Genomic DNA, 21,588 nt, shown 5'->3' with positions numbered 1-21,588 from the left:
TGGCCGTTTGCCAGCTCTGTTTGGCCCCGTGTCGGTGGCACGTAAAAGCACCATCTGTTCGTGTTCGTTGCCAGCCTCGGCTGGCCCCCGTGCCGGTGACACGTAAAAGCACCGTCCGTTCGTGGCCGTTTGCCAGCTCTGTCTGGCCCCGTGTCGGTGGCACGTAAAAGCACCATCCATTCGTGTCCGTTGCCAGCATCGCCTGGCCCCGTGCCGGTGACACATAAAAGCACCATCCGTTCGTGGCCGTTTGCCAGCTCTGTCTGGCACCTGTGCAGGTGGCACATAAAAAACACCCACTACACTCGCGGAGTGGTTGGCGTTAGGAAGGGCATCCAGCCGTAGAAACACTGCCAGATTTGACTGGGCCTGACGAAGCCTTCCAGCTTCACAGACCCCAGTTGACCCGTCCAACCCATGCTAGCATGGAAAGCGGACGCTAAATGATGATGATGATGATGATATCAGAGTGACCTTCTCCTAGAGATATGCTTTCACAAAAGCTAAGGGGTACCTCACTCTCAGAGATCTTCCAGCATGCCAGACACCAAGCCGGAGTTTCTGAAGACCTGTGCTGTTGCTAAATGGTAGTTGAACCAACACTAGGTTCATCCATCCTTTTGACAGGTCTTGTTTTTAGTCTACTGGGTTTCTAGCAACTCTCCCCACCAGGGAAGCTTAGTAGGAATGTTGGTATAGTCGCCGACAACCTGACCATACAACAGGTTGTACTGGATTCCATGTTATCTGTAGCACTCATGAAAATCCTTACAAATGACCTGATACGCACACACACACATATATATATGTGGAGGTGCAATGGCCCAGTGGTTAGGGCAGCGGACTCGCGGTCGTAGGATTGCGATTTCGATTCCCAGACCAGGTGTTGTGTGTGTTTATTGAGCGAAAACACCTAAAAGCTCCACGGCGCTCCGGCAGGGAGTGGTGATACCTGCTGTACTCTTTCACCACAACTTTCTCCCACTCTTTCATCTGTTGGCCTGCTCGCTTAGACAGCAGGGTGGCGTCATTCGAAGGCTAAAACAATGCGAACGCATTGTGACCAGCGATGTGTAGCAACATTTGATGGTCTGGTCGGTCACGTGATATATATATATATATATAGTTCTATCATCATCATTTAACGTCCGCTTTCCATGCTAGCATGGGTTGGACAAATGACTGAGGGCTGGCGAACCAGATGGCTGCACCAGGCTCCGGTCTTATCTGGCAGAGTTTCTACAGCTGGATGCCCTTCCTAACGCCAACCACTCCGAGAGTGTAGTGGGTGCTCTTCTCTCCTCCCCTCTCTCCTCACATACCCACCTTCCCCTCCCCCCATAAGCCCACCCACCCCTACACATTCCTACTCCACCTTCCCTATCCTTCCCATCCCATCCCATTCCCCATCCTATCCCACACACCCTCTCCCACATATCCCACCCTCTGCCTACCCACAAACCCCAACTCTACCCCAACCCTCAGCTGAACCCACACCTCACCCGTGCTTTCCCCACTCTCGCCTCCCCACCTCCCAACAATATCACACCATACAACATTACACATCACATCACAACACACCACCCACACACCTATCCCCACATTTTCACACCTACACATACATACACGCACACGTCCAGACCACCAGCCCTCTTTCACATGCACATACATAATCTCTTATACACACACGCACCTTCGTGTTGGGGGTCATCTTTACTTTGTTATCTCCCCTACTTTCCTTCTCGTGTGTGACCCTTCTGTCTGAGTCAGTCGCCATGATAGATCGTTGGCCACTATACACACATTTTTTTCTCTCCTTGTTTTTTCTGTGTCCCTTTCTGTAGAAGAGCGTAGGCTCGAAACGTAAAAGACTTTTTCTATTTCTGAGCGTTATACTAATACATGTTTGTTTTGTACACCACCTGTCTTCGTCTTTTGTTTTTTTTCGTAAACTCTCCCTATATATATATATATATATATATATATATAATATATATATATATATATTATCATATAAAAACAGAGTGTACATTTAAACACATAAAAGATGCCCATAACAGGACATCTGGCTCGCTAGAAAGAGTAGTTAAACTACAAATCACTAATAGTTGTAATTCTGAAAGGGAAATTACAACTATTAGTGGTTTGGAGTTTAACTACTCTTTCTAGTGAGTCAGATGTCCTGTTATGGTCATCTCTTATGTGTTTGAACGTACACTGTATTCTTCTTTGAATAATATATAGTCTATTGACTAATTTTTTCTTCTCGCTAGACCACTGGTAGTAAAGAATTTTTTAAAAAATTATTTGGCTACCCTAAGGTTTATATATATATATATATCTCAAAGGAAAATGGACAACAAAACCAAGGCAGGATGAGTATCTCAGGTCATTTAGAGTATTTGATAAGAATAAGGTGAATCAAAAAAGGAGAAGTATAAGTAATTAATATCTTACAGCTGTTTCTGGGATATCCCAGGTGATGGGTCAGCATCTCCATACACTGGGTATTCTGTTATCAGAGACAAGATGCGTATATATAGGAAAATTCCAGACAGAATTCAGAGTATATAAAAGAATAAAACAGTAGATAGAAGAATAAAGACAGGAGAATAAAGTTCCCAGCTCATCTTGTTCCAGAGGGTATGGAAGTTGGTCAATACTTCCATGAAGGTATAGGTCCTTAAGTATAATCTCAGGTAACTCAAGGCCGTATTTTGAATGTTGCATTCAGATTGAAGGAATAGATTAAGTGGTTATATATGTAAAACAGTGACTTGATATCAATTTTTTTATATGTCATTTAAATATATCTCCTGTATATACATTTTTGTGAAGGGGCATGACCTAATGATTATGTTTCTTGTGCATAGAATAAACACCCTTTATGTAAACGTGTCTGCATGTGTGTGCACACACACACACTAATGTTGTAATTGCTTAATATACATGGGGGTATGAAACAGTGAAAAAGCATTATCTAATGTAGAATTCTAACCAGAATGGAGACTTTATATGCATAAGCCATCTCTCTCAATTCTACACCCACCTATCTCAATCAAGGGGTTTTGTCTTGCAAGCTACTTGGCTACTTCACTGTTGCTAGCAACCAAGAAAGTACCCAATACATTCTGTAAAGCGGTTGACATTAGAAAGGACATCCAGCTTTAGAAACAAACCAAAACAGACATTGGAACATACACAGTCCTCTGACCAGTTGGGTCCTGTTAAACTATCCAACCCATGCAAGCATGAAATACAGCTGCTAAATGATGATGATATATATCATCATAATCATCATCATTTTAACATCTACTTCTACATGCTCACATGAGTCAGATGTAATTCATTGAGGCAGATTTTCAACGACCAGATGCTCTTCCTGCCACCAACCTTTACTTGTTTCCATCTATAAAAAATTACAAACAAACAGCACCACGTGTATGACAGTGATGTTTATTTACAATTAACATCAGTGTCAAGATGAAGACACACCTACATATGTAATACTAGCAGTATCGCCCGGCGTTGCTCGGGTTTGTAAGGGAAATAACTATAAAGCATTTTTAGAGAGTTATAGCCAAAAAATAGCAAAAAAATGGGGGGGGGAATTATGGTAAATTTTTTTTGAGAGTTAAAAAGGTCGAGTTGCGTCCCCTAGACAGTCTGTGGTTTGTGTTTCTGATTCTCGACCCCATGTCGAATTTATCGATTCTTTTCAGAACTGGGGGAACTTTTCAAAATTTTCGCTGCGTTAGTTTTGAATTATGACATTGGGTTATGTGTGTGTCAAGTTTCATCAGAATCGGTTGAAAGCCGTGGTCAGGGTGAGGGTAGAATCTAACAGACACACAGACACGCAGACAGACAAACTGCCGTTTATATAGAGAGAGATGTCAAGCTTCTTTTCAGTTTCCGTCTACTAAATTCACTCAAGAATTTGGTTGGCCCAGGGCTATAATAGAAAATACTGGCACAAAGTATCATGCCATAGGACTGAACCCAAAACTACATGATTATGAAGCAAGCTTTTTAACCACACAGCCATGTCTGTACCTGGCTTGCCTACATACACTCCCCACCCAGATATATGTGTGTGCATGTATGAAGGCACATGGCCTAGTGTTTAGGCTGTTGCATCGTGATTGCTAGATTGTAGGTTTGATTACCTGACTGAGCAGCGTGTAATGTTCTTGAGCAAAGTACTTCATTGCTCCAGTTCCCCTTTGATCAGTGGGGATTGTTGGCCTGCTCACCTAGCCAGTGGGGTGGTGTGATTTGAAGGCTAAAACAATGCAAAAGTTCATTGTGACCAGTGATGTATAACAACATCTGTTAGCCTGGTTGGTCATATGATCACTTGATATACATATATATACATACATACATACATATGTATACATATATGTATGTGTGTGTTTTTGTGTATCTTAAGAGACGTGTAATTTGTGGAAATGAGCATAGCAATGCATTAAATGTTAATAAATTCCATCCAAGGATTATTATTATTATTATTATTATTATTATTATTATTATTATTATTATTGAGTGAGAGAGCAGTGCATGCCATCAAAGTGACACTGGGGTAAAATATACGAAGCCCAGTATACCCATCATGACTACCCGTCTGATAAGGGTACACTAGGCACATGCATCACAACCATATGTGCGCGACATGGTGATCTCATATCAAAATAAACAGCACATGACCTTGCAGGTGGGGGCCCAGTTAGAATTTTCTTCAGGTTGAGTAGTCCATCCCGCTCAAAAGGTTCCTGAATAAGGGTTGTTTAAGTATGTTGAAAGAACCACCCATGTTTCCAGAGGTGAATTATTCAAACCCCAAAGAATCCTTCTCAACATATGGCTATGATGCTCCCCCACTACTTCTGCTCGTGATCAGAGATGCACATATCGTCAGCCACTAAGGGACATGCTCAACTGGTTAACGTCAAACAACTGACAAGCAAATCTGTTATTATTATTATTATTATTGTTATAATAATATATCATTATCATCATCATCATTTAGCATACATTGTCCAAGCTGGTATGGGTTGAACAGTTTAACCAGGGCTGGTAAGCTGAGGGTTGCACCATCTCCAGTCTGATTTGGTATGGTTTCTTCAGCTAGATTCCTTTCCTAATGCCAACCACTCCAAAGTGTAATGGATACCTATGGTATATGTGTGTATACATATGTGTGTATGTATCTATATATATGTTTTATTGTGTGTTGGCAGGTGAAGTACATCCAGCCTGATGTCCTAAACAAAATGACTGAATATTTACTGAACCACGAAGACAAAGTTAACTTCTCTGATTTCAGTAATTTTGTCCGTGTTATTTCTCACCTGGGATTCCATCCAAAACAATTCAATGAATTTGAAAGTTTATGTGAAAGACAACTAGAGAGGCACATCATGAAAGCAGAATTACCCAGACAACTGATGTTTACCAATGATCTGTGCAAATTACAGATTTTTATCGACAGGTGGCTCTCACAGTTATTCTCATATGAATTCATTGAAAAAATTGATGAATATATTGATTGTAAGTTGAACTTTAGTTTTCTCTTTTTTTGCTTTATTTTCATATTTTTCTGAAAATTGAGATTCGTTTTTAGCTTTCTTAACAATATTAATAAGTTCCCTGAAAACAAGTTATTACCTAATATTTAAATTACTCTTTTACTCTTTTACTTGTTTCAGTCATTTGACTGTGGCCATGCTGGAGCACTGCCTTTAGTCGAGCAAATCGCCCCCCCCCCGGACTTATTCTTTGTAAGCCTAGTACTTATTCTATCAGTCTTGTTTTGCCAAATTGCTAAGTTACGGGGATGTAAACACACCAACATTGGTTGTCAAGCGATGATGGAGGGACAAACACACACATACATATATATGACAGGCTTCTTTCAGTTTCCGTTTACCAAATCCACCCACAAGGCTTTGGTTCACCCGAGACTATAGTAGAAGACACTTGCCCAAGGTGCCATGCAGTGGGACTGAACCCAGAACCATGTGGTTCGTAAGCAAGCTACTTACCACACAGCCACTCCTATACCTGTTCACTATATTTTTATATAATTTTTATTATTTTATGGTGACACAAAAGCTTTGATGTGTGTACTGGTGCTACTTAAAGCACTGGTGCTGTGCCACATAAAAATCACTGATGCTGGTGCCACATAAAAAGCACCGGTAATGGTGCCATGTCAAAAAGCACCCAGTACACTTTGTAAAGTGGTTGGTGTTAGGAAGGGCATCCAGCTGTAGAAACTAAACCAAAACAGACTATGGAACCTGGTGCAGCCCCAGGTGTTGCCAGTTCTTGTCAAGCCATCCAATGAGCATGGAAAACAGACATTAGATGTCGATGATGATGATGATGATGATGTGAACAATATCATCATTGGTTCCAGTCTCCTATGGCCCAGTCACTGTAATTCATCGTAGTTTACAGTAATTCTGATTATGACTGTGACAAGGAAATGTCTGTAAGAACTCGAGTGGAATATATGTTGCAAGGTATTTTTGTTCAAACCACTGATTTGTTGGCAATGTCTTGTCATTATATTTATCTCTCTCCAATATAAACACACACACACACACACACAGATATTGTCAAGAAGGCTGAGGGTGTCTTGGCATCACTCACCAAATCCCTTGTGAGCCACTCTCCGGCTATCTATCTGCGGCTTTATATAGCTACGGTAAGACCTCACCTGGAATTTGCATCACCGGTCTGGAACCCCTATCTTGCCCAGGATATCAATCGTCTGGAAGCTGTTCAGCGACGTGCAACCAAAAGAATACCCTCCATCAGGCATTTACCATATCCTGAACGCCTTACTTCCCTGGGCATGGACACATTGAAACTCCGACGTCTGGCAGCTGACTTGGCAGACACCCATAAAATTATCAACCATCTTACAAACAATAACTCTGAGCACCTTTTCAAACTCCACCCATCTAACACCCGTGGACATATTTACAAAGTCAGAAAACAGCACAGCTCCCATGACTTCAGGAAACATTTTTTCACGCTGAGAGTTGCTGAAGCATGGAACAAACTGCCGGCATCAGTTGTTAGTTGTCGGAGCACTGCATCCTTCAAAACTTCCATGCTTTCTGAGATTCGCCAACACTACACCTGATTTTCTCCCCTCCATACACACACAAGCATGTATCTGACTCATACATTGTTCGCTTTCCAGACATTTTTACATTACTGCATGTACTTTATATGCACTTTCTGACAAGTTGTGGTGCACCTGAGCACTGTATACAATAATTTCATTATTATTATTATATGTATATCTGGGGAGAGGGTCTGTAGGCAAGACAGCCTCTACACAGAATTCACTCCATATATCTCACTGTGATTTAATTTACTGAGCCTTGAAACATGAAGAACAAAGTCAGTTCCTCTGAGATTGAACTTGTGATTAACTGGCCCTTGGGTACCATTAGCGGAGTCTACTTGTATGTTAGATTTAACCTGTTGTCTGGTTCAATGACACCACTTGGTTCTTGGGATCCAATCTTGCAAATATTCAGACCAGGGGTCTGGTTTAAAGCTATCCCGTAAGTTGTAGCTTCTTCCTCTTCTTACCTCTCCAAACACAGAGACCCTGCAATAAGGAATCAAGGGTACTCACCTCCTCTCATTAACACTTTAAAATATAACTAGAATGGTTGATGTAAGTCATTATCAACTGTCATCACAACTTTTCAGAGTATTTTAATGAGGTACTTACTGTTGATTATCATTACAACTCCAAAAGCATTTTAGAGATATATTCACCACTGATTGTGTATGCCTTTCATATGTAAAATAGTCTCCTTCAATTGTTAATAAACTTCACTCAGTATTTTATTACATGTAAATAATGTCTGTTGTTGTTAGTCCCGGGTCAGAACTGATTCAACAGACCTATGATCAACTGCATTCCTACTATGACCATCCTGTCTTTTTGTTGCGTAAGAGTACAACACCGGCTGATGAGAATAGACTGGACCACTACATATAAATAGTAGCGGTCTGAGTAAGTGAGGTAGTTCATGCTAGTTCCACAGTTCAAGTTAGCGTGTTGGATTGTTGGTTCTTAAAAGATTGTTGTTACGTTCCGTGTGGTTACTGCCATTTGTTTCAATTTTATTGTTATTACACTATTGCAGTGTATTTGTTTATCTGTAAGGATATAACATCTGGTGACAAGGATCATTTGAAACACACATTGGTCATTTGACAATTTCTGCGTCATTGAAAACCTATTAACCGTATTAGTACAGCTTCAAGAGCAACAACAGGAACAACTACAGGAGTTGCAAAAACAAATACTACAACAACAACAACAACAACAATTGAGTTACAGTCAGTGAAGTCCCAAAATCCAGTTAGCTGGTTTATGTCAGACGGCGTGGCTAACACAATTTCTGAATTTATGTATAATCCAGAGGAGAGTATTATGTTTCCTGCAGATTACAGAAGATACAAGGAAATTTTTAACAATGAGTGCAAGTCATGGTCGGAGGAGCAGAAAGTAAGGATTTTACTACATAGAGTAGCTTCTGCTGAACATGAGCATCACTGTAACTTTATTCTGCCCAAAAAGCAAGGGAGATTGGTTTCCTAGAAACTGTGGAACTGCTTTCAAAAAATGTTTGTGATAGAAGTTCATTATTCAACACCAGAATGGAGTGATGGAACGTAATAAAAAAATGAGGAAGATGATTTTATTACCTACACCTGAGTATTGAACCACATGTGCAAAAATTTCAAACTCCAGGATCTCACTCAGGATTTGTTCAAATCACTTATCTTCATGCAAGGACTTATAGCACCTGAAGATAGAGAAATTTGGGCAAGGATTCTCTCAAAAATGGAGCAAGCAAACCAGGATTTATCTCTACAGCCATCGCAGAAGAATGTCAGACTATGATAAAACTTAAACGTGATGTGAAGAAGATACAAGATAAAGCCTCTGCAAAAATTTAAATGTGTTATCCCAGGAAGCACAATAAAAAAAAGCATCAGACCCAATCCATGTTATGGTTGTGGAGGCCTACACTACAGAAAGGATTGTCTGTTTAAAACAGAAAGTGCTATAGTTGTCAGAGGTTGAGACACAGGAGTTCTCATTGTAGAAGAAGACTACAAGGCTCAAACACAAAAAGTTCTAAGGTGTTTTCAGTGGAGATTGATTGCAACAGAAAAACAAGAAAATTCATGCTTGTAAAAATAAATGATGTGAAAACCAAATTAGTTAGACACAGGTAGTGACAACTCGATTATAAATGCAGATACCTGGAAAAAAATGAGTAAACTGAGATTACATAAAACAGTGAAAATAGCACATGGTGTAACCAGTGATAAATTACATTTCATGGACACATGTATCAATGTCACATTTTGAGGAGAGACACGCAAAGCAAAATTATTCGTTGTGGATAATACAATTAATCTGTTTGGCATAGATTGATTAGACCTATTCAATTTATGGCACCTCTCCATAAATCTTTACTGCAATAACATAAATGGTTGTCTTATTAAAAACAAGTCTTCAGAAGAACTGAAGAAAACAATTGAAAAAAATGTTCCCGCAAGTGTTATCAGAGGATTTAAGTTTATGTAGAGAGACGGAAGCCTATTTCCAAGAGAGTGAAAATGCTGTACCTGTATTTAAAGCAAGCAGAAAAGTACCATTCACGGCAATTGAAACTGTAAATGAAGAGTTGGACAGACTTGAAAAGAGTAGAGTCATCAAAAAGGTGGATTACTCAAAGTGGGCAGCAACCACATCATCATCATCGTTTAACGTCCGCTTTCCATGCTAGCATGGGTTGGACGGTTCAACTGGGGTCTGGGAAGCCCGAAGGCTGCACCAAGCCAGTCAGATCTGGCAGTGTTTCTACAGCTGGATGCCCTACCTAACGCCAACCACTCCGTGAGTGATTTTATGTGTCACCGACACAGGTGCCAAGAAAAATAATAAGATTAGGCTGTGTGCGATTTTTCTACAGGATTGAACAACTGCTTAAAAACATACCGCCATCCACTCCCAACTGCAAAGGACATTTTTTCAAAGTTAAATGGTGGAAAAAAATTTTCCAAATTAGATCTGTCTGAGGCCTATTTACAGATAAAAGTAAATGAAAAATGCTCAAAGTATTTGACAATAAATACACACGCAGGAGTGGCCATATAGGCGCAGCAGTGGCTGTGTGGTAAGTAGCTTGCTAACCAACCACATGGTTCTGGGTTCAGTCCCACTGCGTGGCATGTTGGGCAAGTGTCTTCTGCTATAGCCTCGGGCCAACCAATGCCTTGTGAGTGGATTTGGTAGACGGTGGAAAGAAGCCTGTCGTGTATATATATATATATATATATATATATATATATATATATATATATGTGTGTGTGTGTTGTGTGTGTTTGTGTGTCTGTGTTTGTCCCCCTAGCATTGCTGACAACCGATGCTGGTGTGTTTACGTCCCCGTCACTTAGCGGTTCGGCAAAAAGATACCGATAGAATAAGTACTGGGCTTAAAAGAATAAGTCCCGGGGTTGATTTGCTCGACTAAAGGCAGTGCTCCAGCATGGCCGCAGTCAAATGACTGAAACAAGTAAAAGAGAGAGTAAAAGAGTACACAATTACCTTTTGGACTAAAAGTTGCACTAGCAATATTCCAGCAAATCATGGATATTATGTTATCTGATTGTGAATTTGCAATCCCTTATTTGGACGATATATTAAGAGTAATTAGCATGAACAGCAAGTGGAACACATAAAAGCTATGTTTAAGAAAATTAAAGTTTTGGGGTTCACTTTGAGTGAAGAAAAAGGTAAATTCTTTCTACCCCAAATTAAGTACTTCGGGCAAATAATTGATATAAGTGGTAGACGTCTTGACCCACTGAAGGCAGACACAATAAGGAATATGCCTGCACCGACAAATATTCCAACTTTACAAGCATTTCTTGATGAACATAAGAGACATATCAAACAACTAAGGAAGAGGCATACCCCAAATCAGGGAGAAATTCCTATGGAAGTATTCTGTGAAATATTCGATGTACTTGTACCAAAAGTAATAGAGTTCTGTAGAACCAGCATGAGAAATAAGTCACTTCTGACCTGTAAAGCCTACAGGAGTCGGATTAGATAGTTAGTGATGAGGGCATTGACAGGGTCCATTATTATTGGCAAATACTGGTATGCCCTCAAAAGAGCCATAAAATAAAGAGTCGATTAGATTTAGTATAGAGTTAGCTAAGAATAGAAAGTCTAGGGAGGGACTTAGTAAACGCATTAGAGGAGGCAATGAGATCTGGCTCTGCTTCTTGAGTGTTGATCGTGAAAATAGCGCTCAGCCATCACCTCAAGGCTAAACACGAGGGTTGCAGAGTCAGAGAAAAGATACATGCAATGGGCCAAGAGGGTATCAACTCCACCAAATGGGCTCATATGGTAGAGTCTCAGCATGGCAATAATGCCACATTAAGGTCTTTCATAAACCAAATGGTAACTGAACCTGAGGAGATATGTACGGCCTTACACAAGCATTTTGCTGGACTGTTTTGGTGGAATGATGGGCCAGAGCATAGGGAAGACCTCACAGACTTCCTCACCAGTCTACTGCACCTCTCAGAAAGGGAGACGGTGATACTGATCAGAAGGGATCCAAACAAGGGGTACATAATCGAAACTTTAGGCCCATCACTCTGCTTAACGCAGAGCAAGATTTTGGCCAAGGTTTTAGCAAAAAGGTTGGCGAAAGTCATGGATGGTATTGTCGGAGAGGCACAAACTTGCACCATCCCCAGCAGGAACATACACGATAATCTCCACCTTATACGCTATATCTTAGACAGGACAAATAGGATTCCTGGCAAGGGTGGGGGTGTTGGTCCATTTAGACCAATCCAAAGCCTTTGATAGGGTAGACCATCAGTATCTGGTGGCGGTCCTCGAGGTGGCTGGTTTTGGCCCGACATTTCACGGCTTTATATAGCAACATCAAGTTGGTAGTTCAGGTGAACGGTTTCTCTTTGGAGCCATTCTATATTGAACGCTCGGTTTGTCAAGGTTGTCCACTCTCACCCCTGTTGTATGTATTGGCTCTCTAGCCACTACTGCAAAGATTGGAGGCGATGAGTGGAGACCCACAAGATCTAGGGTATGGAAAGTCAGTCTCAGTGTATGTGGATGATGTCATTGTCATCGTATCCAGGGACCAGGACCTACAGAGGGTAGGTGAGGCCCCAAAGGATTACGAAGCAGTGGCAGGAGCAAGAATTAACCGAGATAAGTCGGTCAGCTTGCAACTTGGCACCTAGAGAGGCAAGTCAATGCTGTCCAACAGCATCGTCTAACGCTGGACAGATGGTCCAGTGAAAATGCTTGGAGTCTGGTTTGGTCCAGATCTTCAGATAAAGAAGAATTGGAGTGAAGTTACAGGCAGAGTGGCATCCATAACTCAGACCTGGTCTGGGTGGAGGCTATCCCTGAAAGGGAGGGCAGTTGTGGAAAATGTGTTTATTGCATCTGTCATTACCTATCGCCTAACTGTCATGCCATGCCCCAATTCATGACTAAACAAGTTGGAACACATGCTCTTTCACTTCTTGTGGGAGGGCAGACAGCTTCTTGTAAGGTGCTCTATCTGCTGCCAACAGCTGCTAAAGAGTGGGTTAGGGCTGCTGTGGCAAAAGTTGCACTGGCATGTGCTGAAGTTGAGACATCTCTGGCACTACCTGCACAGTGAGCAGGTGTGGTATCTGTTCATTGACAAGATATTTCCCAAGTTCACCTCTTTTGGTGAACTGGAATGCTGGATCAGGCATAGACCAAGGCTGGGAGCTTGGCAAGTAAGAGTGTCAACAGGTGCTTGTGCTTCTCTCCCAAATGAGGAGCTGAAGATTTTGGCCAAGGTTTTAGCAAAAAGGTTGGCGAAAGTCATGGATGGTATCGTGGGGGGGGGGGGGCAAACGAAGGTATGTGGGCAGGAGAACCACCTCGGCTGTTTTCAACGAGTTCATTGAATGTTGCCTGGCTTTTTCCTCGGTATTGAAATGCCCCTCCACCATGCCGTATCGTTTTCCCAAATGAGGGGGTACCACCTTGACATACTATAGAGGCCTGGTAGAGGGCAAGTATGATGACAGTCTGTAGGAGACTCTAGGTTTCAATGAAAGTCAGCTTGCCAACCTGCATTGAAGGATTTTACTCCATGGCTTAGCTGTGCTTCCGAAGTGCCTTGCCAGTTCGGGATAAACTCACAGAGCAACGAAACTATTCTGCATGCAACCATACAGTGTCCGAGTCTCTCGGACCTGTGGGTTTCTACCGAACAGGTATTGTCACAGCTGGGGAGATAACAGCTGTCAGCCGAGTCGAACGCCGTCTCCTCTAAAAGGAGAAGAGAAATTCTGCTTTCTAGCTGTAATAGCTATAGCGAAAGAAGTGATATGGAAGACACATGGAAGAGGTATCACATCAGACACCTTCATCTCCGGGCATGCTTTGGTTAACCTCTTTTTATATCACCTAAGAGGGAAAGCATGTCTGGAGAAGAAATGCCTGACGTCAAAAAAGTACAAAAGAAGATGGAAAAAAGTAGCCCGAATGTTGGGTATGTAAATGCCTAATTAAGCAGGAATGTGGTTGGTGGGTTCAAACCCATTCCGTATCCATTCATTTTCTTTTCATTTTCATCCAAAATTATAATGTATTTATTCATATATAAAATAATAACAATAATGAAATTATTGTATACAGTGCTCAGGTGCACCACAACTTGTCAGAAAGTGCATATAAAGTACATGCAGTAATGTAAAAATGTCTGGAAAGCGAACAATGTATGAGTCAGATACATGCTTGTGTGTGTATGGAGGGGAGAAAATCAGGTGTAGTGTTGGCGAATCTCAGAAAGCATGGAAGTTTTGAAGGATTCAGTGCTCCGACAACTAACAACTGATGCCGGCAGTTTGTTCCATGCTTCAGCAACTCTCAGCGTGAAAAAATGTTTCCTGAAGTCATGGGAGCTGTGCTGTTTTCTGACTTTGTAAATATGTCCACGGGTGGAGTTTGAAAAGGTGCTCAGAGTTATTGTTTGTAAGATGGTTGATAATTTTATGGGTGTCTACCAAGTCAGCTGCCAGACGTCATTCGATAAGTCCCTGACCCCATTTGTCCTGTGTATTGTCCCCTCGTTGTTTAACCCTTGTGGTTTGAGTAAAATCATCATGCTAGTTCCACAGTTTGTGTGTTGCTAGTTCAAAGTTTACAGTTTGAGTTAGTGTGTTGGATTGTTGGTTCTTAAAAGACTGTTGTTACATTCTGTGAGGTTACTTCCGTTTGTTTCGATTATATTGTTATTACATTGTTGCAGTGTATTTGCTTATCCATAAGGATATAACACTTTTATTCAGGCATAGTGTATCTAGGACTACATCCTCCAGTGTCCTTCATTGCCTTCATCATCATCATCATCGTTTAGCGTCCGCTTTCCATGCTGGCATGGGTTGGACAATGCAACTGGGGTCTGGGAAGCCTGAAGGCTGCACCAGGCCCAGTCTGATCTGGCAATGTTTCTACGGCTGGATGCCCTTCCTAACGCCAACCACTCCATGAGTGTAGTGGGTGCTTTTTACGTGCCACCTGCACAGGTGCCAGACAAGTCTGGCAAACGGCCACGGTCAGATGGTGCTTTTTACGTGCCACCGGCACGGAGGCCAGGCGAGGCTGGCAACGGCCACGATCGGATGGTGCTTTTTACGTGCCACCGGCACGGAAGCCAGTCAGGGCGGCACTGGCAACGGCCACGTTTGGATGGTTCTCTTATGTGCCACCAGCACTGAAGCACAGCGACAATTTCCATTCATGTTGATTTTTTGATTTGATTTGATTTTCACTTGCCTCAACAGGTCTTCACAAGTAGGGTTTTGTGTCCCAAGAAGGAAAGGTATGCATAAGTGGACTGAGGCCATGGGTGATGGTCTCACTTCCTTAAAAAGTAGAATATAATTTGAGGGCTAACTGACTGCTTTTCTAGCAAGTCAAACAACCATGTGAGGGCTCCTTCTTTGTCTCATCTATTTTAATTAAATGTTTGTTATATGCTTAATAAGTTTTTATTAATTTAGCATCAACTTGATGACATTGATCAACCCATTAACCTCAAGATAATACTTCAATCAGTATTTACCAATGTAGCACTCAATACACTGCTTATGAGCTAATGTTCTCTTAACTGTTATGTTCTTATTTTATTGTAGCACATCCTCAAAGTCAACGAAATATCAAGACGAGTCTCATGCTACTAAACCGTTGTGTTGTCTTAGAATGCCCACATCTTGATATCCCTTGGTTCCATGAAGAATTTTGTCAAAAGACTATGAGTAGAGGTATTTAAAATTTTTTTTTGCTTTGAAACTGTAACTCTAGAGTCAAAAGAAGATTTGGTATTTATAAAAGCTTAACCCTTTAGTGTTCACATTATTCTACCAAAATTAATACTTCTTTATCCACATTGCTTTGAACTAATCATGCATTATCTTGTAGCTATGAAATTTTGATGAGGTAGCTGTTAATTTTTAAAACGATATTGTAGGGTTGGTGTGAGAGACCAGATCTGGCCAGTTTGGACATAAAACAGGCAGAATATTTTATGGCCAGATATGACCGGTTTAAATGCTAAAGGGTTAAATATAATTCTTCTTGCCAATATAAAAAATATTCTATCTTATTCAACTGTTGTTTCCTCTGTGTGTGTGTGTGTATTTGATTCCTTGTGTTGTCATTGCATAATAGTTGTAAATGAGTGTCACTGTCATACAAACAGTGTCATTCATTTTCAGTAATCTGTGAAAATAAGTCTGGCCACAAGGAGATATTACTTTGCTTGGAAACAGGTGAAGGTTGGTGGCAGGAAAGGCATCTGGCCATAGAAAATTCACTGCAGTAAAAGCGAGCATGGAAAAGCGAGCATTAAAACAACTATGACAATAATGATGACAGTAATTAACATGCTTCATTAATATTGTAAATCTTTACAGATAAATATAATGAATCCTGGATTCACCAAGAAATAGAATCAGCTCTGACAGAGGCTCTTGGCAGTTCAAAGTTTTACAGAGCTTCAGCATTTACTCCTTATTTCTTTGTACTTGGTAAGTAATTATATTTTATTGCTGTCATTTTGAATGTAGGGCTGCAAGGAGGTCGGGTGAAGTGAATGATGGTCAAGATGGTATTCTTGTTTTTCTATGTTTGATGATTTCCCTTTAAGATAGACTCTCTCTTTACTCTTTTACTTGTTTCAGTCATTTGACTGCAGCCATGCTGGAGCAAGGCCTTTAGTTGAGCAAATCGACCCCGGGACTTATTCTTTGTAAGCCCAGTACTTATTCTATCGGTCTCTTTTGCCAAACCGCTAAGTAACGGGGACATAAACACACCAGCATCAGTTGTCAAGCAATGCTAGGGGGACAAACACAAACACACAAACACACATATATATACATATATACGACAGGCTTCTTTCAGTTTCCGTCTACCAAATCCACTCACAAGGCATTGGTCGGCCCGGGGCTATAGCAGAAGACACTTGCCCAAGATGCCACGCAGTGGGACTGAATCCGGAACCATGTGGTTGGTTAGCAAGCTACTTACCACAAAGCCACAAACCAAAATATATTTATTTCACAGTCTTCAGTTCCCCTTTTCTTACCATATTTCTGTTAAAATACATTGGTTTTACTTCTGTTGATTCTTAAAATTATGGAAGAATTTAGTAAAATGTCTTTGTCATTACTCAGCTGGTGTTTAAAACAAAAATTAACTAACTTTGATGGAAAGTTTTGGTTTATATCACTAGAATAAAGGGTCAGTCTCATATAGGTTGATATCAAAAGGGTTAAATCTCTCACATTTCTCACTGTCAGTCAATTTTGACAAAATCCTACACAGTTCTTGTTGTAATGTTAATTATAATTATATATATATAACTGCCAGGTGCCAGTCATAGGATTGGTTCGAAATCAGAATCGAAATTGAACCAATCCTATGACTGGCACCCAGCAGTCGCCAGTGCCGCTGGACTGACTCCTGTGCAGGTGGCAAGTAAAGAAACACCGTTTCAACCCTGTGCTTGAGGAGATCTATTGAGTCAAGTACACCAACATCAAAAATCAATGGAAATTATAGTTGTGATCCCTGGGCCAGTGGCACGTAAAAAGCACCATCCAAATGTGACCGATGCCAGCGCCGCCTTGACTGACTTCCGTGCCGGTTGAACGTAAAAGGCACCATCCGAATGTGGCTGATGCCAGCGCCGCCTTGACTGGCTCCCGTGCCGGTGGCATGTAAAAAGCACCAATCCAATCGTGGCCGTTGCCAGCCTCACCTGGCACCTGTGCCAGTGGCATGTAAGAAGCACCTACTACACATACGGAGTGGTTGGTGTTAGGAAGGGCATCCAGCTGTAGAAACGTTGCCAGATCAGACAGGAGCCTGATGCAGCCTTCTGGCTTCCCAGATCCCCGGTCGAACCGTCCAACCCATGCTAGCATGGAGAACGGACATTAAACGATGATGATGATATATATTAATTATACATTTGTAGATAAATAGAAAATAAGAATTTAATGACATCCATGCATTCTTATCCAAGTGTATCAGAAACACAAATTCTTCAGTTGGTTTTAGACACTACATTTAAGGCCATTACTGGAGCATTGTCTTCATTAAATGATCTGAAATAATTTCAACTAGAAATTGAAATCAAATCATGGATATAACTTGCCGATTTTCTCATTAATATTGGTTTCAAATTTTGGCGCAGAGGGCCAACTTTTTCAGGGGTGGGGCTAAGTCAGTTACATTGACCTTGGTGATCAACTGATACTTATTTTATCATCCCAAAAAGGATGAAAGGCAAAGTCAACCTCAGCAGAATTTGAACTCAAAACGAAAGACAGGCAAAATTCTGCTAAGCATTTTGCCTGGCATGCTAACGATTTCTGCCAGCTCACCACCTTAGTTTCCTCACTCATATTAATTCAATTATTTTTATTAAATTTCATAATGTAAATCATTCATCCATTTTATAGGAATATGTTTAACCCTTTTCTGACCACTTTGGTTCTCTAATACAAAACTACCCATTTCAAAGTGTTCATATTTAACTTTTAGCATTCAGATTACTCCGCCAAATGTAATGGTCATTTATTTACATTGTTTTGAATATATCTTGTAGCATCTTGGAGCCTTGAGATTTTGATTTTGTGCCTGTTTATTTTTTAGATTAACGTTGTAGGGTAGGTTGAAAAGCTGGATATACTCTTACTCTTTTACTTGTTTCAGTCATTTGACTGCGGCCATGCTGGAGCACCGCCTTTAGTCGAGCAACTCGACCCTGGGACTTATTCTTTGTAAGCCCAGTACTTATTCTATCGGTCTCTTTTTGCCGAACCGCTAAGTGACGGGGACATAAACACACCAGCATCGATTGTCAAGCAATGCTAGGGGGGACAAACACAGACACACGAATACACACACATACATACATATATACATATACATATATTTGACAGGCTTCTTTCAGTTTCCGTCTACCAAATCCACTCACAAGGCATTGGTCGGCCCGGGGCTATAGCAGAAGACACTTGCCCAAGATGCCACGCAGTGGGACTGAACCTGGAACCATGTGGTTGGTTCAAGCTACTTACCCACACCACTCCTGCGCATATGGCCAGTTTTACATAAAATCAGTAGAATATTTTGACCAGATATTCTTTTTCTTTTTTCTTTCTTTCTTTTTTACTTGTTTCAGTCATTTGATTGACTGCGGCCATGCTGGAGCACCACCTTAGTCGAGCAAATCGACCCCGGACTTATTCTTTGTAACCCAGTACTTATTCTATCGGTCTCTTTTGCCGAACCGCTAAGTGACGGGAACGTAAACACAACCAGCATCGGTTGTCAAGCAATGCTAGGGGGACAAACACACCCACACACACATACATATATATACATATATACGACAGGCTCTTCTTTAGTTTCCGTCTACCAAATCCACTCACAAGGCATTGGTCGGCCCGGGGCTATAGCAGAAGACACTTGCCCAAGATGCCACGCAGTGGGACTGAACCTGGAACCATGTGGTTGGTTAGCAAGCTACTTACCACACAGCCACTCCTGCGCATATGGCCAGTTTTTACATAAAATCAGTAGAATATTTTGACCAGATATTCTTTTTCTTTTTTCTTTCTTTCTTTTTTACTTGTTTCAGTCAGTTTTGACTGCGGCCATGCTGGAGCACCACCTTTAGTCGAGCAAATCGACCCCGGACTTATTCTTTGTAAGCCCAGTACTTATTCTATCGGTCTCTTTTTGCCGAACCGCTAAGTGACGGGAACGTAAACACACCAGCATCGGTTGTCAAGCAATGCTAGGGGGACAAACACAACACACACACACATACATATATATACATATATACGACAGGCTTCTTTCAGTTTCCGTCTACCAAATCCACTCACAAGGCATTGGTCGGCCGGGGCTATAGCAGAAGACACTTGCCCAAGATGCCACGCAGTGGGACTGAACCTGGAACCATGTGGTTGGTTAGCAAGCTACTTACCACACAGCCACTCCTGCGCATATGGCCAGTTTTTACATAAAATCAGTAGAATATTTTGACCAGATATTCTTTTTCTTTTTTCTTTCTTTCTTTTTTACTTGTTTCAGTCAGTTTTGACTGCGGCCATGCTGGAGCACCACCTTTAGTCGAGCAAATCGACCCCGGACTTATTCTTTGTAAGCCCAGTACTTATTCTATCGGTCTCTTTTTGCCGAACCGCTAAGTGACGGGAACGTAAACACACCAGCATCGGTTGTCAAGCAATGCTAGGGGGACAAACACAACACACACACACATACATATATATACATATATACGACAGGCTTCTTTCAGTTTCCGTCTACCAAATCCACTCACAAGGCATTGGTCGGCCGGGGCTATAGCAGAAGACACTTGCCCAAGATGCCACGCAGTGGGACTGAACCCGGAACCATGTGGTTGGTTAGCAAGCTACTTACCACACAGCCACTCCTGCGCCTATGTCCAGTTTAAATGCTAAAGGGTTAAATGAAAAACTTTCATCATAATTTTATGCAAGAACTTTTTATTAAGTCAATGTTTAAATGCCAATAAATGAGAGGGGATTAGGCAAACGGAACCTGAAAGAAACCCATTGGGGGGCTTTGTGTTTGTCCCACCACCACTTTTGATAACCAATGTTGGTTTGTTATGTCCCCATATTGCAGCAGTTTGACAAGAGAAACTGCTAGAATAAGTACCAGATTTTAAAAATAAATACTAGGATCAGGCGCAGGAGTGGCTGTGTGGTAAGTAGCTTGCTAACCAACCACATGATTGCGGGTTCAGTCCCACTGCGTGGGATCTTGGGCAAGTGTCTTCTGCTATAGCCCCGGGCCGACCAATGCCTTGCGAGTGGATTTGGTAGACGGAAACTGAAAGAAGCCTGTCGTATATATGTATATATATATGTATGTATGTTTGTGTGTCTGTGTTTGTCCCCCCTAGCATTGCTTGACAACCAATGCTGGTGTGTTTACGTTCCCGTCACTTAGCGGTTCGGCAAAAAGAGACCAATAGAATAAGTACTGGGCTTACAAAGAATAAGTCCCGGGGTCAAGTTGCTCGACTAAAGGCGGTGCTCCAGCATGGCCGCAGTCAAATGACTGAAACAAGTAAAAGAGTAAAAGAGTAAAAGTGGTGCATCAGTATTGGATCGAGTCCAATGACTGAAACAAATAAAAGATAAAAATCTGTGTGGATAGACAACAAAATTAACAGATTGGCAGAGTATTATGTTAGAAATATATTCACGAAAGGGTTAAGGTGGACGTTGTTCATCCATAAGTCACATCTAGTTAAGCAGAGACTTTCCACCCATGAACCTTACTTTTTATTTTTCATAGATTACATTGTGAAAGTTGTGCTTCTATTTTTAAGAGAGTTTTTACTACTATTTCTAATAGATCAATTGACCACACAGAGCTCCATTTTTTATTCATATGTTTAAGGTTAATGCATCATGTAGAGAATACGTCTGAAACAGAAGGAAATCCTGTTTACTGACAAATGTATAAAATGAAGATTTATTCAGAATTATATGGTCTGACCACCACCCCTGACTGGAACCAGTGAAAGGATTATTCAGTAATTTCTTTTATATTTTTTAACATAATAAATCCCTCTGAGGTCAGTTTTGCCTTTCATCCTTTTGAGGTCAGCTTTGCCTTTAATCCTTTTGAGATCATCATCATCAACATTTAACCCTTTAGCATTTAAACCAGCCATATCCGGCCAAAAGTATTCTGCCTGTTTTATGTTCAAACTGGCCAGATCTGGTCTCTCACACCAACCCTACAATATCATTTTAAAAATTAGCAGCTACCTCATCAAAATCTCATAGCTACAAGATAATGCATGATTAGTTCAAAACAATGTGGGTAAAAAAGGATTAATTTTGGCAGAATAATGCGAACAC

At 41.2% G+C, this 21,588-nt stretch overlaps 1 protein-coding gene across 1 annotated transcript in view; it reads left to right on the top strand.

The window, feature by feature from the left end:
• The window catches only part of LOC115211846 (FAST kinase domain-containing protein 1, mitochondrial), a 59,160-nt gene that overhangs the window by 18,859 nt on the left and 18,713 nt on the right, over positions 1 to 21,588 (top strand). The window contains exons 5-7 of the mRNA XM_029780566.2: positions 5,244 to 5,553; positions 15,286 to 15,414; positions 16,066 to 16,179. Of these exons, the coding sequence (XP_029636426.1) occupies positions 5,244 to 5,553; positions 15,286 to 15,414; positions 16,066 to 16,179 (553 nt within the window). The remainder of the gene's footprint in view (positions 1 to 5,243; positions 5,554 to 15,285; positions 15,415 to 16,065; positions 16,180 to 21,588) is intronic.

The sequence above is a fragment of the Octopus sinensis genome, linkage group LG5, assembly GCF_006345805.1.
Source record: "Octopus sinensis linkage group LG5, ASM634580v1, whole genome shotgun sequence".
Lineage (NCBI taxonomy): Eukaryota > Metazoa > Mollusca > Cephalopoda > Octopoda > Octopodidae > Octopus > Octopus sinensis.
The sequence above is the reverse complement of the archived record's forward strand: the minus strand, read 5'-3'. Positions and strand labels throughout refer to the sequence as shown.